The 19,342-nt window shown below is 40.3% G+C and overlaps 1 protein-coding gene across 2 annotated transcripts in view; it reads right to left on the bottom strand.

Annotated features, from left to right (window-relative positions):
- Nucleotides 1-2,233: 2,233 nt before the first annotated feature.
- LOC118852104 (phosphatase and actin regulator 1) overlaps nt 2,234-19,342 on the bottom strand; it is a 250,220-nt gene continuing 233,111 nt past the window's right edge. For both annotated transcript variants that reach the window (XM_036761771.1, XM_036761763.1), the window contains 3 exons: nt 15,624-15,764; nt 7,792-7,868; nt 2,234-6,016 (listed from right to left, as the gene is read on the bottom strand). In XM_036761771.1, coding sequence (XP_036617666.1) covers nt 6,001-6,016; nt 7,792-7,868; nt 15,624-15,764 — 234 coding nt within the window. In that variant the 3' untranslated portion in view covers nt 2,234-6,000. The remainder of the gene's footprint in view (nt 6,017-7,791; nt 7,869-15,623; nt 15,765-19,342) is intronic.

Below are 19,342 nucleotides of genomic sequence, written 5' to 3'. Positions count from 1 at the left end.
TGCAATCTACTAAAACCAGTAGGAAGCAGGCCTAGCAGGAGCAGTATGATGGAAAGTATTGGTAGCTTTGCATCCCTGAACTCAAGAATTGTCTCTACACGTGTGTTCTTACATAAGTTCCCTATTTGTGTATCCCTCTGTTTGGGCAACCAGATGGCAGAGTGGATAGAGTGCTAGGCCTGAGGGCAGGAGATGTATCTTCCTAAGTTCCAATCTGGCCTCAGACACTGGACAAGTCACTTAATCCTGTTTGCCTCAATTCCCTCATTGGTAAAATGAGCTGGAGAAGGAAATGACAAACCTGTCCAATATCTTAGTCAAGAAAACCCCAAATGAGGCCACAAAGAGATTGAAATGACGACAATAACCATGTCTTCCCAAAATGTGCATCCTTTCCCATTGATACAGGTATTTATTGGAGAATAGGCCCCAGACATGGAGGAAATACTGTATTATTACTATGCTATTTCATTAAATGCTTTTCTTTTAAATTAGTTTTATGCTTTGCCTGACTAGCAAAGTAAGCACATTTGTTAGGGGTTGGGACTGTGGTTCTGAGTGCATAGAAGGGCCCTATATGGAAGAAGGGAGTGCTCTTGGGCTGTACAGATAAGGAAATGAAAGCAAGAAAGGAAAGGAAAACAACTTGTTCAAAGTCACAAGCTACGTGTCAAAGGGCTGGTCTTGTTTGGGTCAAACCCACTGGATTGAAGATCTATTCCCCTGAGCTTGTGACTAACAGGCAAATGAAAAACTTTTCTTTCTGAATTATTCATTAGTAAAATACGCCTTCCCCCAGAGCAAGTTTCTGGTACAAAAATCTCATACATAACTAGTGGCAGAATAAACAATGTATAGGAACACCCCCACTTACTTGGAAATCACTTATCCAATATCGTTGTTTATTTGGAACATACAAGGAAATATATCTCTGTCCCATCAGAAAAAGCATCTCAGTAGCCAAAGCAGTTATCCCAAAGCCCATGTACTTTACTGTATAGGCCAAACCCTTTGGCTTCCATTTAAAGAATTAAAATACTAACTTTAAATTTAAAGTCTTAATTGATTAATTTAACTTTAATAAATTTTAAATGAAACTTTTTAGTAATTTTATAATTAAAATAAATTTAATTTTATAAAGAACTCAGATAAGTCAGTTTATCTGGTTCTCTAGTCTCTGCATCTGATACAGATATGAAAGGGGGCTGGTTTGGGTGGTCAAGCAGTAAATATTGATAGCCTGACAGCAACGGAGGTTAAAAAAAACCTACAAAAACATAAACTTAAAACCTACTAGCGTGGGGCCATATAGCCAAGTCCTCTCTAGCTCCAAAATGAGCATTTTATGGTTCTAGAGTAAATAGCTCTATATGACTCAACAGCTCCCGAGAGTGTTGCTTGTCACGGTAGGGAGAGAGTAAGGGAATAAGCATTTAAGTCCCTACTATGTATCTGGCATTGCCCCAAGTACTTTACTAATATTATCATTTATAATACATTGTTTCAGTAAAAAGCAAGTGCTCATAACAATGTACTGAAACGTCAAGAAAAGTTTAAATTGTGTTCCCAATATTCAAAGACAGCAGGAAAGAATTATAATACATTTTAGAACAGTTTCCATCGTAAATGGTATGAAATGAAAAAAAATATATTTTAAGGTGAGCTTCAGTTATCTGGAACCTAGGTCACTTCTTTCCCTGGGAATGTTAGCTAAGAAGTTTTCCTGTACCTCTTCTTTCACCTACATCATTTTTCTACTAATCAGAGGAATCCCTATGGAGTCAGAGAAACTGGGTTCAAATCTGATGATGATGACTTCTTTTGCGACCACGGACAAGTCTCTCAATGCTCTTGGCCCTCAGTTTCCTCATCTGCAAAGTGAGGGTCTTGGAGCTTATGGCTTTTGACTTCCCTTCTGGCTCTAGAGTTACCCTCCTCTCATCCCCAGGGTTCTTAACTGGGACTGGGGTGGTGGTGCTGTGAATTTGTTTTATTTAATATTTGGGTAACTGTATTTCAGTAGAATTGGTTTCCTTTGTAATCCTGTGCATTTTATTTTATTCATTTACAACCATTATTCTGAGTAGGGGTTCATAGGCTTCCCCAGACTGATAGCTAAGAAGTCCTTCTTTAAAGTGTGAAGTGCCCCGGAGGTATCTTCTGCTGAAGAATGAGCCCTGTAGGTGAGGAAAACATAGAAAGGAGACTGAGACACTATTTTTTTTAAAACTTTTTTTTTTTGCTGTTGTTAAAGAAACTGCATACATCATCAGAGACAAACAATAATTTAAATACCATGCAGTTTCTGTATGTACAAAACCCAGGACACAGAGATCCAGTTTAATTGTTCTCCTATTTACAGATAATTTCTTGTTCATGATCTGGTCAATTACAATACTTGAAGAGCACAGGATCGACAGCCACCACATTCACTCCCATACAAAGACGAGCTATGTACAGACACTGGGTTAGCAACTGGAAAATGCAGCTGGTTCTGGATCGAACAGACACAAGGGAAAAAGCCATTTCAGGTGCTCTCGGCTAACTCTCTGTGCATGAAGGAATGTTAGAGATACCATTCTTCTGAGTGTGTGCCACCGTATTGGTTCTGCAGTTTGTAAATGCTACTTTCTCAAGAAGGGAAGAGAATGAAACCTTGACAGCTCTATTTCACTGACCATCCCTCTGTGCAATTTCTCTAATTGAACTCCAGGTTCAGGGGATCTGCTATGTCCTTGGATGCAGAAAAAAATAACATTTGTGTGGTGTAGTGGCATCAGACTTGGAAATCAGGAGGCTTAGGTCCAAATCCTGGAGCTGCTACTTACTACGCGACCTGAGCAAAGTCTTGACCTCTCTGAGTTTCAAATTAAGAGGAGGAGCTAGATGATTTTAAAGGTCCTTCCAATTCCAATCTGTTGTAATTGAGGATGAACTGGCCTTACAATGGAAAAAAAAATAGAAACATACATAGCAATCTTTTTCTTCCAGCATTAAGGAAAGTCTAGTTTGATAAAGTTAACCTTGGCTAGAAATACCACATCTTTCCCCCCTCTTCTTAAAATAATCCAGATGTTCAAATATTTGTTTAGAAATAGCACATTTTTTTCTTATGATAATCCAAATGTCCAAAAAGATTTTTCAGTACTGGGAATTCACATCACATAAAAGAAGGTTTCATTTAAAAACTGTAGCTTCCTCAGAAGAGGGATGCAGTTTAAACAGAATCTAGGCCACTCCTCTTCTGTCTGAATTGGAATCAAAGTCTTACACAGTAATGTGTATTGGCTCAGTTGACATAGCAATGTGGTAAAAAAGAAGTGACAGATTTCCACAGATAACTCAAGGTATTGCAAAAACAGCCATAGATTAGAGGGCCTCAGCCTGCAGTCCATATTTGTTGGTGCTACCCATGGCAGATGGTGGGTGCAAGAACCACACAAATGAAGCTGGAAATAGCCCACCTTGGCTCTGCAAGCACAGTTCCCACTGTTGTCAGAGGGCTGTGAGGATACACGTCTGACAGTGCAAATGATGCCTGGGAAAAAGGTGCTTAGCAGGAAGCAAAAATAAATTTGGTTAATCTTCGTGAGTATAAAGTGGACTGCAGTGGTTGGGCACTTTGGGGAGAAAACCCAGGTATTCTGCTGGTTGGCTCCTTGTGAGATACAAGAATGTTGTTACATCGAGCCCTCAGAAGGGTTAAAAAGCAGAGTGGAGACATCAATAGGCCTTGGTGAGAGGGGTCTAGCCCACAGAAGATGCCTCCCCCTACTCCAAGAGAAAACCAGGGGTATTGTTTCTCAGGAAGAAGTTACTGGATTCATGACTGGGGTGGGCAAAACCAATTCCCCTCAACCTGGAAACCAATACAACAGCAGCATCTTCAATACTGGATATAGATGTCAAACAATAGGGCCCTAAATATTTCATCAAGCCACTTGCACATTCACATGTCAGTAAGCCTTTTGGGAAGACCTTATTTACAGCAGTATTAAAATTCTCACACATTCTCCCTGAACAAAATATCTCCCCAAGACAATAAATAGTGGAACTCAACATTTGAATAGAGACAAAGCCTCAGGAATAACATACACACCAACGTAGACCCCTGGAATGTTCCTTCCTGATGGCATGGAGGAACTCATGGGTGAGGGTCCCCTAGCTGGTGAGCTCTGCCCTGAGGAACTGTCCCAAGCTGGCCCAGATACATGCTGACCCCCTGAAAGCAGCATGACCCCAGCTGCTGGCAGGAATTCAAAGAGGGACTTCTTCCTGCCACAAATCATGTATGGTGTGTATGGTGGTGATGGTGGTGGTGGAGGATGGGTTGGTGATGGGATTACCTCTCTTTTTGTTTGTGCGAAGGCCTAGTCAGTTCACCTCTAAGCAAAATGTACCTGAGGTGGAGAATCCAAGGATCACATTAAGTTATTAGAGTGACAAGCAAATTTTCAGATATCTGGGTGGAGCTTTGCTATTCAGGACTTACTGGCTCTCTCAAAAACAAAACTAAACCAAATATAACTCCCTTGAGGACAGTAATTGTTATGCCTATTGTCAGAGTTGTCTTTTTCATCATAATGCATTGAGAGATCCATATTCCCTCAAGATCAGTGCATTTCAGATCAGGCCAACCATTTCATAGATAAACTCATTCTTATGTGCATTATGAAAGAGATGAAAAAGATTCATGCTGGTTTTAAAAGATCAATAGGGTGCACCATGGGATGGCTGGTGTTCATAGCTATAGAGTTCTGATGCATGCTGAGCTCACGTAGAATCACCGATGTGCCTCCAAGTGAACTCTTCAAAGCAAAAGAGGAGGGAATGGAAAGCCACCAAGTATAGTGTTTTTGGAGGAGAGGCCCATCTGTTATTTAAGGACCAATGTCAGTGGCATGAACTCTTGCATTCAGCCTTCAAGCTTCGATGCTGTGCCCAGTTCACTTCCAAGACATATTCTAAGACATAACTTTAAAATGGTGCACTTGACAAAAACCAGCATTGGAGCACGTTAGTAAAATTGAGAACATTAGCCAAGCAGAATAGCTACCTAGGCCATTGTGCTTGTAAAGCAGGTCTTACATGTACATGCCTACATAGCCATTGTACCTTAATAACATTCAGGTGTGTGTGTGAACATCGGTGACATTCTGATTTCTTAACACTTGTGGGTCATCCACTTTTCATTAAGAAATAAAAATGCTTACTTAATTCATTCTGAGCAAGTTTTGTGGGAAGGAGACACAACTTTGGTCTGAGGTGAGTTTACCAGTTACCAAAGATGAACTTTCTACTCCTCAAGGCGCACACACCTCTTGTGACCAATAGTCGATTATAAACTCATGTAGAAAAGGGCTTTCCTTTGTGTTCAGCGTATGGAGGATGGGGACAGGGCTGGAATGGAGAGAGTGTAGGGAAAGGGGTCACTGAGAGCAGCACTCCCTGACTGCTTCCTCCTCCTAAGGTGCTCCCCAAAGCAGAAGCCACATTTGGTTTAAGTGCTTGGGACTTTACTTAAAAGGCCAGTCAGAACTTTTTCACTTTGTACAGTCATTCCCGGAAAGAAACCCATTGCCTCAGCTTTCTTTGGAGTTGAGTGATAGACGCTTGCGAGGATGAGGGTGGCTGGAGACAGAATGAATGCAGTTACCAGCTGGGCTTGGACAAATAGGACACATCCACATGCCAGAAAGTCTTAAAATGAGGACGCCAAGCTGTTGTCCTTGGCCCTGCCAGGGGTGGGGTGGGGGGTATTTTCACTGTCAGAAGTTAATGTCAGCAGGTCTGATGACTGAATGGTAACCATCAAGTTTACAGATATGTATAATATATATAATCCTCATTATGTTTATTTTTTCTTCTTTTCTCTTCTTTTAAAAAAAGGCAGTTCAGAAGATTTACATGGTAATGGGAGAAAGTGAATAATACCAGCACTTATGGTTCTTATAAATTCATGTTTTGAAGACAGCAGAGCACTCAAGAGGAATTCAATTGCTACGGTCGATGAAACCTAAGGAAACAAAAGCCAAAAAAACAGGGAACTGAGTGGATAGACAGGTGATGAAATGACCCCTAGCCCCTCAAAATGGGGTCCCCAGGCACACTTGACTTATTTGTAATTCTGCCTTTACAATATCAATCAGTCAATAAACATTTGTTAAAGGCTTACTATGTTCCAGGCACTGGAGATACCAAGTCAAAAAAATAAAGCAGTCTTTGCCCTCAGGGAGCTTACATTCTAAAATCTCCTAAAAATGGTTAACCTGCCTCTGAAGTCCTCTAGTGATGAGAAATTTGCAGTAATTATATTGGACCATAACTTTCTTGAGGACAAGGATTGCACTTAAAAAAACTCAGAAAACTTTTTAGATGCAGTATCCAGCATAGTTCCATGACATAAAGTGTCTAATAATTGCTTGTTGAGTGTAATTGAACCCAGTTTTTAGCTTTGTGCATAAAAAAGAGGAAGGTGCACTCTGACCCTTTGTCTGAAGCAAAGTCAAATGCACACAGGGAATGACAAAGAAACCGATGGATGGCTTTCAAAGAACAAGGTCAGGGAACTCCTAACACCTGACAAAGGCATTTTTACTCTTTTTTTCTCCTTTGTAACCAAAGACAAAGAAATGGACCAAATATCAATTTAGGTTCCAAGTGACCACAGGAAAAGTTGCTACCCCTGTGGGCCTCAGCTTTTTTATATGTCACATGGTGATGATAAATATCTACTAGCTCTGTTTCAAAGAGCCATCCACAATAAGCCCTCTGCTCCTCTGCCATCTTCTCATCCACCCAACTGGAACCTTGGATTCTAACCTTGGATCTCCCAACTCTGGTAGATGAAGTTTCATCTTATCTTGCTGGGAAGCAGGATTCCACAGCACTTCTCTGTTGTCTCCTTGACCTGTCACCCTCCCAACCCCCACCCAAATTTCCAGCATCCATTTATATTTTATCTTCCTATACTAGAATGTAAGATCCTTGAGGAGAGGAACTCACCACTTAATGCTAAGGAACAGTAGTACCTGATAAGTAGTGAGCATTTAATAAATGCTCTGTCTCTCTGTCTATATCCATCCATCCATCCACCCATTTTCTATCTTGATCTCTATATCATCTATTGGGAGAGTCAAATTAGATTAGACTTTGGAAACTGTAATGTGCAAGCCAAATCGAAGGTCATGGTCCTTTTTGGTATTTGGGTTTCCTTCTTGAGGAGCCTGATAGGTGTCAAATGAGTAGAGATGATTCTTTTTTCCTGCTTTTGTCTTTCATAAGAATAGTCTCCAGGATGCCTGGAAACTAAATATGGTGGGTATTTACATTTTTAAGGTATTTTGGCAACATTCCAGCATGTTTTTGAATTGTAGGTTTATGTCTCCCCTTCTAAGGGGAGGGGATGAAGATGATGGCCCAAGAGTAGAAGGGTTATTGTGAATGGCCTTCTGATGTAGGCCTGGTAGGTGTTTATCATCCAGTCCCTTGCCTTGCCTTTCTTTGCATCTCCAGGGCTCAATATTGCGCCTAACAGGCTAAGAGTGCTTTGAGATAAATTGCCTGTTGACTGACTGACTCAAAAGCAGTCATATTTGTCAAGTGACTCTGCAGAGTTTAAAGTGCTGTATGCTTAAATACAAGTTATTATTATTAATAACAATGATTATTATCATTCCTCATAACCACACCAAGGATATCAACCTTGAAAGCGGAAAACTGTCTAGTTTAGAAGCTGACGTTACTTATTGGTAATTTTTAAAATGTTCTTCAAAAGCATCTACCACCCACCTTGTTAGATGTCTACTTAATTCATGAACTTCCATTTCAGTGCTTTTAAATTCATTGAGCTCCTTCCGAATGGCAGCCTGAAATGAAGAGTGGCCCGTAAATATGTAAATAAGGAAGATGCAAAGACGTACATTATTTTTATTTCAAACAATAAACTTTCGTAAGCAATAGAAATAAAAGGGCCATAAAATGGATTCCTTTACACAGAGAGGAAAAAACCCCAACATCTGAGAGGGCCCTTTAGAACCTACAAAAGAACACCTAGACTCTAAATTGCAAATCGTGGAGGGAAATACATTTCTTTCCCCTCTCCTGTTTCCTCTTTTTTCTTCTCTTTCTTTTCTCTGTCTTTCTCTCTCTCCCTCTGTCTTTGTCTGTCCGTCTCTGGCTCCGTCTGTCTCTCTCTGTCTCTATCTCCAGACCTGCTACATATAGTCATCCAATCAAAAACGGATGTACATCTCCACAGATAAATCATGACCATGCTCAGGCTTAAGTGTCAAACTTTCTTCTTGCTGAGGTGAATATAAACAAAATTGTTGCCAGCTACCAGGATTCCTTCAAAAACAAAATGCAAAAATACTTTGAGAGGAGGCAAGGGACGTAAGAGCTGTCTCCCACTGCTTCCCCTCCCCCCTTCTTTATTTATGAATACTTTCTCTTGTTATTTCATCAGCTCCAAGGTAATATACTGTCATCGACATCTAGAAGCAGGTATATCTTTGGGGAAAAAAATAAATTACAATCTTTTCTCCTCCACCCTTGACGAATTCATTCTCACTGCTCTGTCCAGTGGTGAGACAAGAGCAGAAGTCCTTGTGGTGTTGGGCATAGTGGGGAGAGGATGGGGGTTGAGCCTGGGAGAGGTCGAGGGTGAAGATAACAGGTCAAAATTTTAAACAAATGTTACTATAATAGATGTGCCCTTCAGGTTCGATTTTATGGACAGAGTGGTGTGGAAATCCAAGTTTGGAAAACTTGATGACAGCAGACCCACAGAAAGGAGAAAGAGGCAGAGAGGGGAAGGAGGTGGGGGCAGAGAGAGCATTATCTTTAGCTAGCAAACTGATTACGACAAACATATGCTCATCTATCAGGGTGTTACTGTTTCCTCTTCTGTTTCCTGTTCATGTTTCTCTCCCTAGACAAATGGGCACGTTTTTGAGGAAGTAGATTGTCTATTGCTCAAATAATTATACATCATCTTGTCGTTGCATATTTGTATAGGAATGTGTGTATGTCTATATGATGACATTAGTGACATCAAGCCTGTTTCTGAAGGGGGCTTTTCCTAGATTTGAAATGATTAATCATGCTATGCTGTGGCAAGAATACTGGACTTGGGGTTATCTGATGGTCTGAGTCTGAGTCTAGATTATACCGCTTACTAATAGGTAAATCTCTTGCCTCCTCCCTTAGCTGTTTCCTTTGCTTGTAAATCCTCATACTACCTGTCTTACAAAGTTGTCGTGAGCTTCAAATGAGATGATATTTGTATTGTAGTCAGTGGAATAATAGAAAACTTTGGAATCAGGGGACATGAGTTCAAACCTCGGCTCTGTTATGTGACTGTTACCTCTGTGGGCTTCAGCTTCATTATTTTTAAAATGAAGAGGTTGGACCAGGCTTCTGAGGTTCCTTCCAGTTCTAAATATATGATCCTGTCCTGTCTTATGTGAGCTCTTAGTATCCCTTGGTAAACTAGCAGTTGCTGTATTGATTGAGAAGTGAGCACAGATTGAAGTTGGCACCAACCATACAACGTATGCTTTCTGAAGAAATCACTAACTTGCTTTATCCTCTAAGGATGGGGGTTGGTTTAAGGGTATGGCCAAGAGGTCCACTGCCTCAAGCTGACTGGGTTAAAAGTGCTCTTTTGTGTCACTGACTTTATTCATAAGGCTGTCAAGAAGAAAAGAGAGCAGAGTGAGAGGAATGGTGCCGGACTATCAGTGACCAGCTGTGAGGAATTAGGATGCTGAAGGGCCTACGTCTTCTGGAAAGTGTAAGTCCCTAGCCAGCATATCCTTTAATTAAAGATTAACTTGTGTACAACATCCGGCTTAGTGTTATATAAGGTGTATCAAACAGTCTTAAAGTTTAAAAACACACAGGTTTTTGAGTTTCCCTGTAGATACACGTAGGTGTTTAGCTGCATTTTTAACTGATTAAACTACGTAAAGCAGAAGCAATGTATAGGAGAGTCAGGGTCCTATCTTAAGCTCATCTGGCCCTCAGCAAACATGATTACTATTAAAATTACAGTAAAAATTCATTGAGATTCCACTAATTAAAACTAGTGTTAAGAATGAAGACAGAGGATGGGTTAAAGCTTTCAATCAAAAAATCAAACATTTATTAAGGGCCTACTATGTGCCAGGCATTGTGCTAAGCCTAGGGAATATAAAAAGTGCCCCAAAAAAGTCCCTGCCCGCAAGGAGCTTACAATCTAATGGGGGAGACAATATGCAAATAAATATAAGCAAAGCAAGCTATATGGAGGATAAATAGGAAACAATTAAAAGAGAGAAAACACAGGATTTAAACAGGGTTGGGGACAGCTTCCTGTAGAAGGTGAGATTTCAGTGGGGACTTTAAAGGAAGCCTGGAAGGTTACTAGAATGGAGGAAGGAGTGTGTTTCAGGCATGAGACAGCTTAGCTTTTACAATTCATTTTGTTCAAATGAGTTTGAATTTTGCAAACTTAAAAATGCTATGTAAATGCTAATTATCACCATCATTATTATTACTCTATTTACAAAGGAATGTGCTAAATGCAACAGCAAGGTAAATAAGACTTCAACAGGAATGTTAATTTTTTGCTTTTACTACCCATAACCGTTTAGAATGTATGTTTGTCTGTCTATCTATCAATATTATTTCAAATATTTATTACACGTAATCCCTACCTCTTTATTAAAGCAAATTCTCCAAACCTCTGGTTCTTAGCAGTAACTAGCTCTGGGTATATCTTGGGCAAGTCACTAAAACTTTCAAAACCTCAGTTTCATCATCGATCTGTAAAATGGGTATAATAATGCTTGATCACTGCCTTATAGAGTTTTTATGAAGATCAATTGAGATAATGCACATAAAAACCTTAAAATACTCTAATGGTTAATTATCGACTGTTAAAAAGGGCACCTAGATTCATAAAATTAAATTTTTTTGTGTGTCCAAGTATAACAGACAGAATTTTTCTCCCTTTCTCTCTAGCTAATCCTAAAGAGTGAAGTTTAACTACAATTATGTACACATATCTGCTCTATGTGCTGTTATACATTTTCTTACATATCTGTTAAGACCTGGCTGTCAATTCTTTAACTACAAAGGAAGGTAACCCATCGGTTACCTCTCAAGTCCCCAAAGAGGTAAATATTGCTTTCAAACATAGCAGATGCTACAACCTGGAGCATAAAACATCAAACTGGAATTTGGATCATTATCTTTTCTTCAACACCAGTTGATTCTTTCTTAACTTTTTCTATTTCTGTTATTTCTGGAACCAATAATTTTAACATTATTATATATTATCATTATACTTATGTCACATATTTTATATCATTTATATTATATAATGTATATTTCTGAAACCAATTTTTCTCAGTCACCTAAACTCAATACTTTCCTTCCAGCTCCCTCATTTTCCACATCCAGTTGCTTGCTACATCTTTTTAATTATACCTCACGGATAAATGAAAGAATTGGGGGAGTTGGAAGGGGGACTTCAGGGGCTACTCGGTCCAATTCACATCAGCAAAGGAATCCCCACTGCATTACAACTGACAAGAGGTCATGTGGTCTTAGCTCGAAGACCTTCATGATGTGTCAGTTAGTCAATAAACATTAGTTGAGCACCTATTATGTAGCAGGACATAAGATATTATTATTGTGGTTGTTGTTATTGATACTATTAGGGCAGCTAGGTGGCATGGTGGATAGAGTGCCAGACCTGTCTTCCTGAGTTCAAATCTGGCCTTAGTCATTTCCTAGTTGTGTGACTCTGGCCAAGTCACTTTACCCTATTTGCCTCAGTTTCCTCATCTGTAAAATGAGCTGGAGAAGGAAATGGCAAATTACCATAGTATCTTTGCCAAAAAAACCCAAATGGGATCACAAAGAGTGAGACATGATGGAAACGACTGAACAACAACAAATTACATGCCAGATACTGTGTTAAGTCTGGGGATACAAAAAAAGAGGCAAAAGACAGTCCCTGACCTCAAGGAACTATCTTCTCCAACTCCCATTGCCACCAACTTAGTTCAAACTTTCACTACTTATCTAGACTTCTGAACTGGTCTCTCAGCCTTTTAAATTTTTTAAAAAATTTTGAGTTCTGAATTCTCCCCCTCCTTTTCACTCTTCTGCCCATTGAGAAGGTAAGAAATATGATATCAATTATAGATATGAAATCATCCAAAATATATTTCCATATTAGCCACATTAAAAAAAAAGCAAGAAAAATAAAGTTTAAAAATTATGTTTTAATCTGTACCCAGACTCCGTCAGTTCTCTTTCTGGAGGTGGATAGCATTTTTCATCATAAGTCCTTTTGAATTATCATTGTACTGATAAGAACAGTTAAATCATTCAGAGCTGATCATCACACAATATTGCCATTACTGTGTACAATGTTCTCCTGGTTCTTCTCACTTCACTTTGTATCAGTTCATATAAGTCTTCCCAGTGTTTTTCTGAAACCATCCTGCTCATTATTTTTTATAGCACAATAGTATTCCATCACAATCATATACCATGACTTGTTTAGCTATTCCCCAATTGATGGGTATACCCTCAATTTCTAATTCTTTGCCACCACAAAAAGAGCTGCGTTAGATATTTTTGTTCATATAGATCCTTTCCTTTTTTCTTCGATCTCTTTGTGATACAAATCTAGTAATGGTATCACTGGATCAAAGAGAATGAACAGTAGTTTTGTAGCTCTTTGGGTATAGTTCTAAATTATTCTCCAGAATGGTTGGATCAGTTCATAACTCCACTAACAGTGCATTACTGTCTGAATTTTTTTTTCATATTCCTTCCAACATTTGTCATTTTCCTTTTTTGTCATATTAGCCAATCTGATAGGTGAGAAGTGGCACCTCAGAGTTGTTTTAATTCACATTTTTCTAATCAATAGTGAGTTAGAGCATTTTTTCTTATGACTCTAGATAGCTTTGCTTCCTTCTCCTGAAAATTGCCTATTCACATCCTTTGGCCATTTATCAATTGGAGAATTACTTGTATTCTTATAAATTTGACTCAGTTCTCTGAAAAATTTGAGAAATGAAGGCTTTATCAGAGAAAACTGCTGTAAAAAATTTCCCCCCAGATTCCTGCTTTCCTTCTAACCTTGGCTGCATTGGATTTTTTTGTGTGCAAAACTTTTAAAATTTAATGTAATGAAAATTATGCATTTTTATATCTAATAACTCTGTCTCATTTGGTCATGAATTCTTCCCTTATCCATAGATCTGAGAGGGAAAATTTTCTGTGCTCCCCTAATTTGCCTATGATATCATCCTTTATGTCTAAACCATGTACCCATTATCTTGGCATATGTTGTGAGATGTTGGTCTATATCTAGTTTCTGCCAAACCGCTTTCCAGTTTTCTCAGCAATTTTTGTCAAGTAGTGAGTTCTTATCCCAGAGGCTGATGTCTTTGGATTTATTAAACACTAGATTATCATGGTCATGCACTGTGTCTATTCCACTGATCCACCACTCTGTTTCTTAGCTAGTACCATATTATTTGATGATTATTGCTTCGTAATACAATTTGAGATTTAATACTGCTAGGCTGCCTTCCTTCACAGCTTTTTTTTCCATTGATTCTCTTGATATTCTTGACCTTTTGCTCTTCCAGATGAACTTTGTTATTACTTTTTCTAGCTCTATAGAATAACTTTTTGGCTGTTTGATTAGTGCAGCATCGAACAACTAAATTAATTTAGATAGAATTGTCATTTTTATTACATTGGCTTGACCCACCCATGAGCAATTCATATTTCCCCAATTGTTTAGATCTGTCTCTATTTGTGTAAAAAGTATTTCATAATTATGCAAAGTAATATTTCTAATGGACAGGTCTAAATGTGTCACTTCTCTGCTCCAACATCTTCAGTAGCTCCCTGGTACTCACCAAATAGGTGACACAGGTTATAGAATTTAGCATTGGGAGGAATCTTAGGGACCATGTAGTCAGTTCCCTTCATTTTACAGGTGAGGAAACCAAATCATGGAAAAGAGAATGACTTGTACGTCCCAAAGTAAGTACATATCAGACCATGGAGTCGAGTTGAGCTCCTGTGACTTCACCCTAGGTGCTGCTTTTACTACACTAGCATTTGAGGCTCTAATCAATCTGACTCTAGCTTCCCGGTTCAGCCTTATTTCACATTTCTCTCATTCATGTACCCTATGTTTTGGGCCAAACTGGATGACTTGTCAATCCCCACCCAATCCTGCCCCACCCTCCTCTCCTGCCTCTGTCTTTGCATGCTTAGAATGGCTCCCCCTTCTACCCAGCAAATCTCCTTTTGTCTCTTTCCTCCAGAACTAGCTTAGGGGCTACCTCTTTCATGAAGCCTTCTCTAATCCTAGCCAGGAGTGACTGATTACTCTCTCCTTGAATCTTATTAGAGATTATATGCGTGACCTGTATGATTTCTCCCATGGATTCAATCTTATTTTAATATCCTACGTATAGATACTTACTGCCTCTGTGACCTTGGGCAATGTCACAACATCTCTGGGGAAAACTGATTGGATAATATGAGATTTGAGGTTCCCTCTTCATCTCTAATTGTTTGGATAAATATCTTACCTTCCTATTAGATTATAAACTCCCTGAGGACTTGGACTCTTATTTTTTTCATCTTTGTAATCCCAGCACCCAGTTAGGTATATTGCAAAAAAGAATCAATTTAAGGAATTTTTGCTGAATTATACTAAAGTGAGTGAATCAGTCAGTCATAAATCCCTGCCCCGTCCCCCCTCCCTGCTATGTGCCAGGTACAATGCTGGGCGCTGAGGATATAAAGACAAGAAAACAACCAATTCTCAAGGAATTTATGTTTTATTGGGAGGAGACAACATCCACAAATATAAGGATGCATAGAATAAGTATATGTATTTGTTGCTGTGTTTGTTCTTTGTTTTCGAAGAGGACCATGACATCAGGAAAAATTATGACATGACTTGCAGTTGACTTTGACTTGAGGGAGGGCTGTGCAAGGTCACCAGCCTCACTTTCTCCTCCAGAGCAATCTGGGTCCAGTGGCCTGTTATTCACCAGGACAACTGGAGATGGCCTAAGATGCACTGGCACTTTTAGGCTAAGGCCTTTTCAGGTTCCCTGCCCAAGCTCCACTTAACAACTGTATTTTGGGCCCTCCTGGCTGACGTATGTATTTAAATATACTTAAATGTTAAATAAATACTAGAAGAAGAGGGCAATGGTCTGTGACCTCTCCTTTTCTGTGGAATCAGCCTCCTCCTTTATTCCCTTCTGTAAAGTGGGTGTGACTGTATTCATCCTTTGTCTGTGGCTTTCCTAGAATGGTGAGAATTCACTCCAGTGATGATCACAAGCTATTTGGAGCACTGGTAGAAGGTGTGATGGAAATAGCTCTTTTATTTTCCCAGCTGTTGGACCTCCCCACCGGTATTCAACTGCCAGCTGAGATTGTGACTAACACTTTGGGGCCCACATCATTAGAGAGCTCCCTCACCCCGAGTGTGAAATGCAGTAACAAAGTCATCATCCCCAGGGCAGGAGCCAACTTGGGTCTCCAGCTATTTTCTTTCCCTCTCTTTCCCAGCTTACTTTATCTGCAGCAGTCAGTCGAGTCCAGGGCTTATCTGCTCTCCTGTCATAATCCTGAGCATCGGCCACTTCCACATAGTCACTGAAGCGAATAAGGATCTTCCTTTCACGGAGCTCTTCAACCGTGGGCCTCTGACTGAGCTATAAGACAGAGGCGGAGAGATGAGGTGGTTCGTGCATTGTCGCGGTATCCAGTGCTTTTTTTTTTTTAGCTCTGAAAGCAACCTCAGAGGACCTCTGGTTCAATTCCTCCATTTTATGGATGAGGAAACTGAGGCCCAGGGAAGTTAAGGGACTTCAAAGCCACAAAGGGAGTAATCATTGGTGGTGGAATTTGAACCTAGGGTCAGAGCTTTTTCCTGATACCATGCCTCCTCCGGCTGACTCATCTGAGGTCAAAATTAGTTAGGGCCAGAGTCTTGTACAAAATTTGGGTCTCCTGACTTATAATCTAGAGTTCTTTACAGTATGCTACCAATGAGTGCCATTTTCCTTTCTTGAGGCTATTTTTCAGGTTCCATAACTACGGACACAGGCATCGCTTCAGTCACAACAATTGCTCTGCAAGATAAACAAACACATTCCAGAGACTGTTCCTGTTCAACACCATTCTGGTATCATGTGCTTCTTGGGTAGGGCTGGAAGGTTCGTTCCCTGTTGCCAGTTGGAGGACACGGGGGAAGCAATGGGCGTTGTATGGAAGCCAAATTGGGTAACAGGCTTGTGTAATGCTCCTAGGCCATTAGGACCTGGGGAGGTCTAGGTCGTAGGGGTGGGGAACCTGTAGGTCTTGAGGGCACATGTTCCCCACCCCTGGAGGTCTCTAGAGTCTAAAGCTGACCTAGAATGCTAGGAGATTATACACAGAAATAGCAAAGATTCTTAACCTGGGGCCTGTGAATTTGGTTGTTTTCTTCGAAAAAAAGTTTTTGATAACCAAATATTAATGTAATTGGCTTCCTTTGTAATTCTACACATTTTATTTCATGGTATTTTATAAAATTATTTTGAAAAGGGTACATAGATACATAGGTTTCCCCAGACTGCCAAAGGGGTCCATGAGAGGTAGCTAAGGTGGCACAGTGGATAGGGCACTGGGCTCTGAGTCAGGAAAACCTGAGTTCAAATACAGCCTCAGATACTTACTAGCGGTGTGACCCTGGGCAAGTCACTTAACCTCTGTCTCTCTCCCATTTCCTCACCTGTAAAATGGGGATGATAATAGCACCTATCTCCTAGGTTTGTTGAGAGGATCGAATGAGACCGTATTTGTAAAGTGCTCATTATAGTGCCTGGCACATGTAGGTGCTATGTAAATGTTTATTCCTTCCCTCTCTTCCTCCTATGACAGACAAAAAAGGTTAAGAACGCCTGATCTAGAAGGTCCTGGAGACTGAAAATGATCTCTCGTAGAGGAGCTATAGATCAGCTCTGGTCTCATTTGGTCGCACTAAGATGTAAGGCTGAAGCAGGTAGCATGACTTGATATGGCCTGCCTTGTTGCAGAAGGCTGTAAGGGGGAGGTGTGGCATTTAGGGTGTCCCTAATTATAACGGTTGCCTATTATAAAGATAAAGCCAATAAAGCAAAACATTCCTTAAGGTCCACCACTCAGAACAGCTAAGCAAAGAGGCTTGCAGTGACTAAAACTCCTACTGTAAGCTCCCTGTCGCCATCAGGGCTGGAGGAAAGCATCGTTCTCTTGGCCTTTATGGAATTGGTAAGGCTTTCAATGTCCAATTTCCCTGCAATCCAGAATGTTGCATTCCACTGAGCTGTTTGTTGCAGGCTTTTTGGAATGAACAGCCAACTCAGTTTAAAAGCTGATGACGGGCAATGGGATCTCTGTTCTTAGGTCAAGCAAAAGCCTGAGCAAAGTCTCTTGCTGTGTGGAACTCATGTAACAATGGATACAAAAATCCATCATTATTAAGACTGAATCTTTCTGCTGGGCCTGAATGAGGACTGGAGAGGCACAACTGCGTGTCTGCAGTTGGCTACACACATGGTGTTAGGTTGGCAGGAAGGTGGGCTTGGGGAGAGGACATGTGTGAGGGAAGATGTACCCATAGCTACTTTCTGTGTCATCTGAGGGAATCAGTTTTGCCTCCAAGCTCAGGCCTGTGGAGAGCAGTGTTGGCCTGAAGTGGGCCTGGGGGTGGAAATAGGTAGCAGTTTCTTTCAACTTGTGGGCCTTCACAATAAAAACGTATAATTTCATACCCACCAAAGCCAGGAAATTCATTGAGACCAAAGCACTGCTAGTTTCTAAAAGCCAAAACCAAGGCAGGGAGAAAGGAGGAAAGGAAGGACCACTGTTCTCTCTAGGTTTGCTCTCTGGACACAACCAAACTAAAAATCTTCCTTACTCAGTATGAATGTTTGATGGGGGCAGCTGCCACTGCTACCCGAAAGTCACCAGGTGTTATATCATTTGCTTCCCTGCCTTATGGAATTTGTTAAAATTAAGTGGGGGGTGATTTTTTGAGGAAAGCAGAGGGCTAAGGGGAAGGTGTCTAATAAGCAGAAGCAAGACCAGCATCTGGCTTGTCTGTGATAAGGGCTTGAAAGAAATAGAACTATGGGACAGGAAGCAATGTCTATTCCCCACCCTGCTCAACAACTTCCTCACCTTGGCTCAGCCTCTCCGCAGTTTGGGGCTGCAAATGGAGATATGTGACCACACTATATTCAGGGAAGCTGCCTTCTCATTCTTCCCTCTCTCACACCACACTGTACAAAGCTGTCCCTTCATTCAGGCACCCACAATTTAGTTCTTAGGCACCAGACTGATAACCAATTGAGGGTGGCTAAAAAGGAAATGATGACACAGGAAGTAATTTCTTTTGGGAAGTTGAGAGGGGGTTTAAATCTTGCTTTTGGCACCTGAGAAAATGACGCAACTATTGCTTTTTAGGGTTGTTTCCTTTCGGATTTGCCTGGCCCACCATGAAAAATTCATCATTGGCCCTGACAATGGCAAGTTATTGCTTAGGAGTCTTTACCTTGAGACTCTGGAAAGTTATAAAAAGCTTACCTCACTTTTTCAAACAAATTTGAAATTTTAAGGAATTGGTATGTCCAATCATGACTTTTAAATTTTTTTTTATTTTTTTTTTATTTTTATTTTTATTTTTAGTTTACCACGCACAGTTCTACATAGTTTTGAGTTCCAGTTTTTCTCCCCTCCCTCCCCCCTCCCTCCCCAAGACGGCATGAAGTCTCATATAACTGTCATGTATAACTTCGCATTGAATTAATTTATGCACTAGTCAAGTCGTGGAGAAGAATTTTGACCAATGGAATGAATCATGAGAAAGAAGAAACAGAACCAAAAAAAAAACAAAACAAAACCCAAAAACAAAAACAAAAGAGAAGCAGAAAAGGTGAGCATGTAGTGTGCCTCAGTCTGTATTCAAACTTCGCAGTTCTTTGTGTCGATGAAGATAGCATTCTCCATCGTGAGTCCCCTGGAGTTGTCCTTGCCCCTTTAGGTTGCTGAGAAAAGCGCAGTTTGTCAGGGTTGGTCCTCACGGAATCCATATCTGTGGCTGTGCACAACGTTCTCCTGGCTCTGCTCCGCTCACTCAGCATTATGTCGTGTAGGTTTATGACTTTTAAATTTTAAAACTTCTTCGGGGTTCCTAAATTTTGGGTGCAACTAGTTATTTTCAATTATTTCAATTAAGCTGTTAGGCTGTCCCTTTTAAAATATAAGC

Source organism: Trichosurus vulpecula, chromosome 1 (genome assembly GCF_011100635.1).
Source record: "Trichosurus vulpecula isolate mTriVul1 chromosome 1, mTriVul1.pri, whole genome shotgun sequence".
NCBI lineage: Eukaryota > Metazoa > Chordata > Mammalia > Diprotodontia > Phalangeridae > Trichosurus > Trichosurus vulpecula.
Note: the sequence above shows the minus strand (reverse complement) of the source record. Positions and strands in the feature narration are given on the sequence as shown.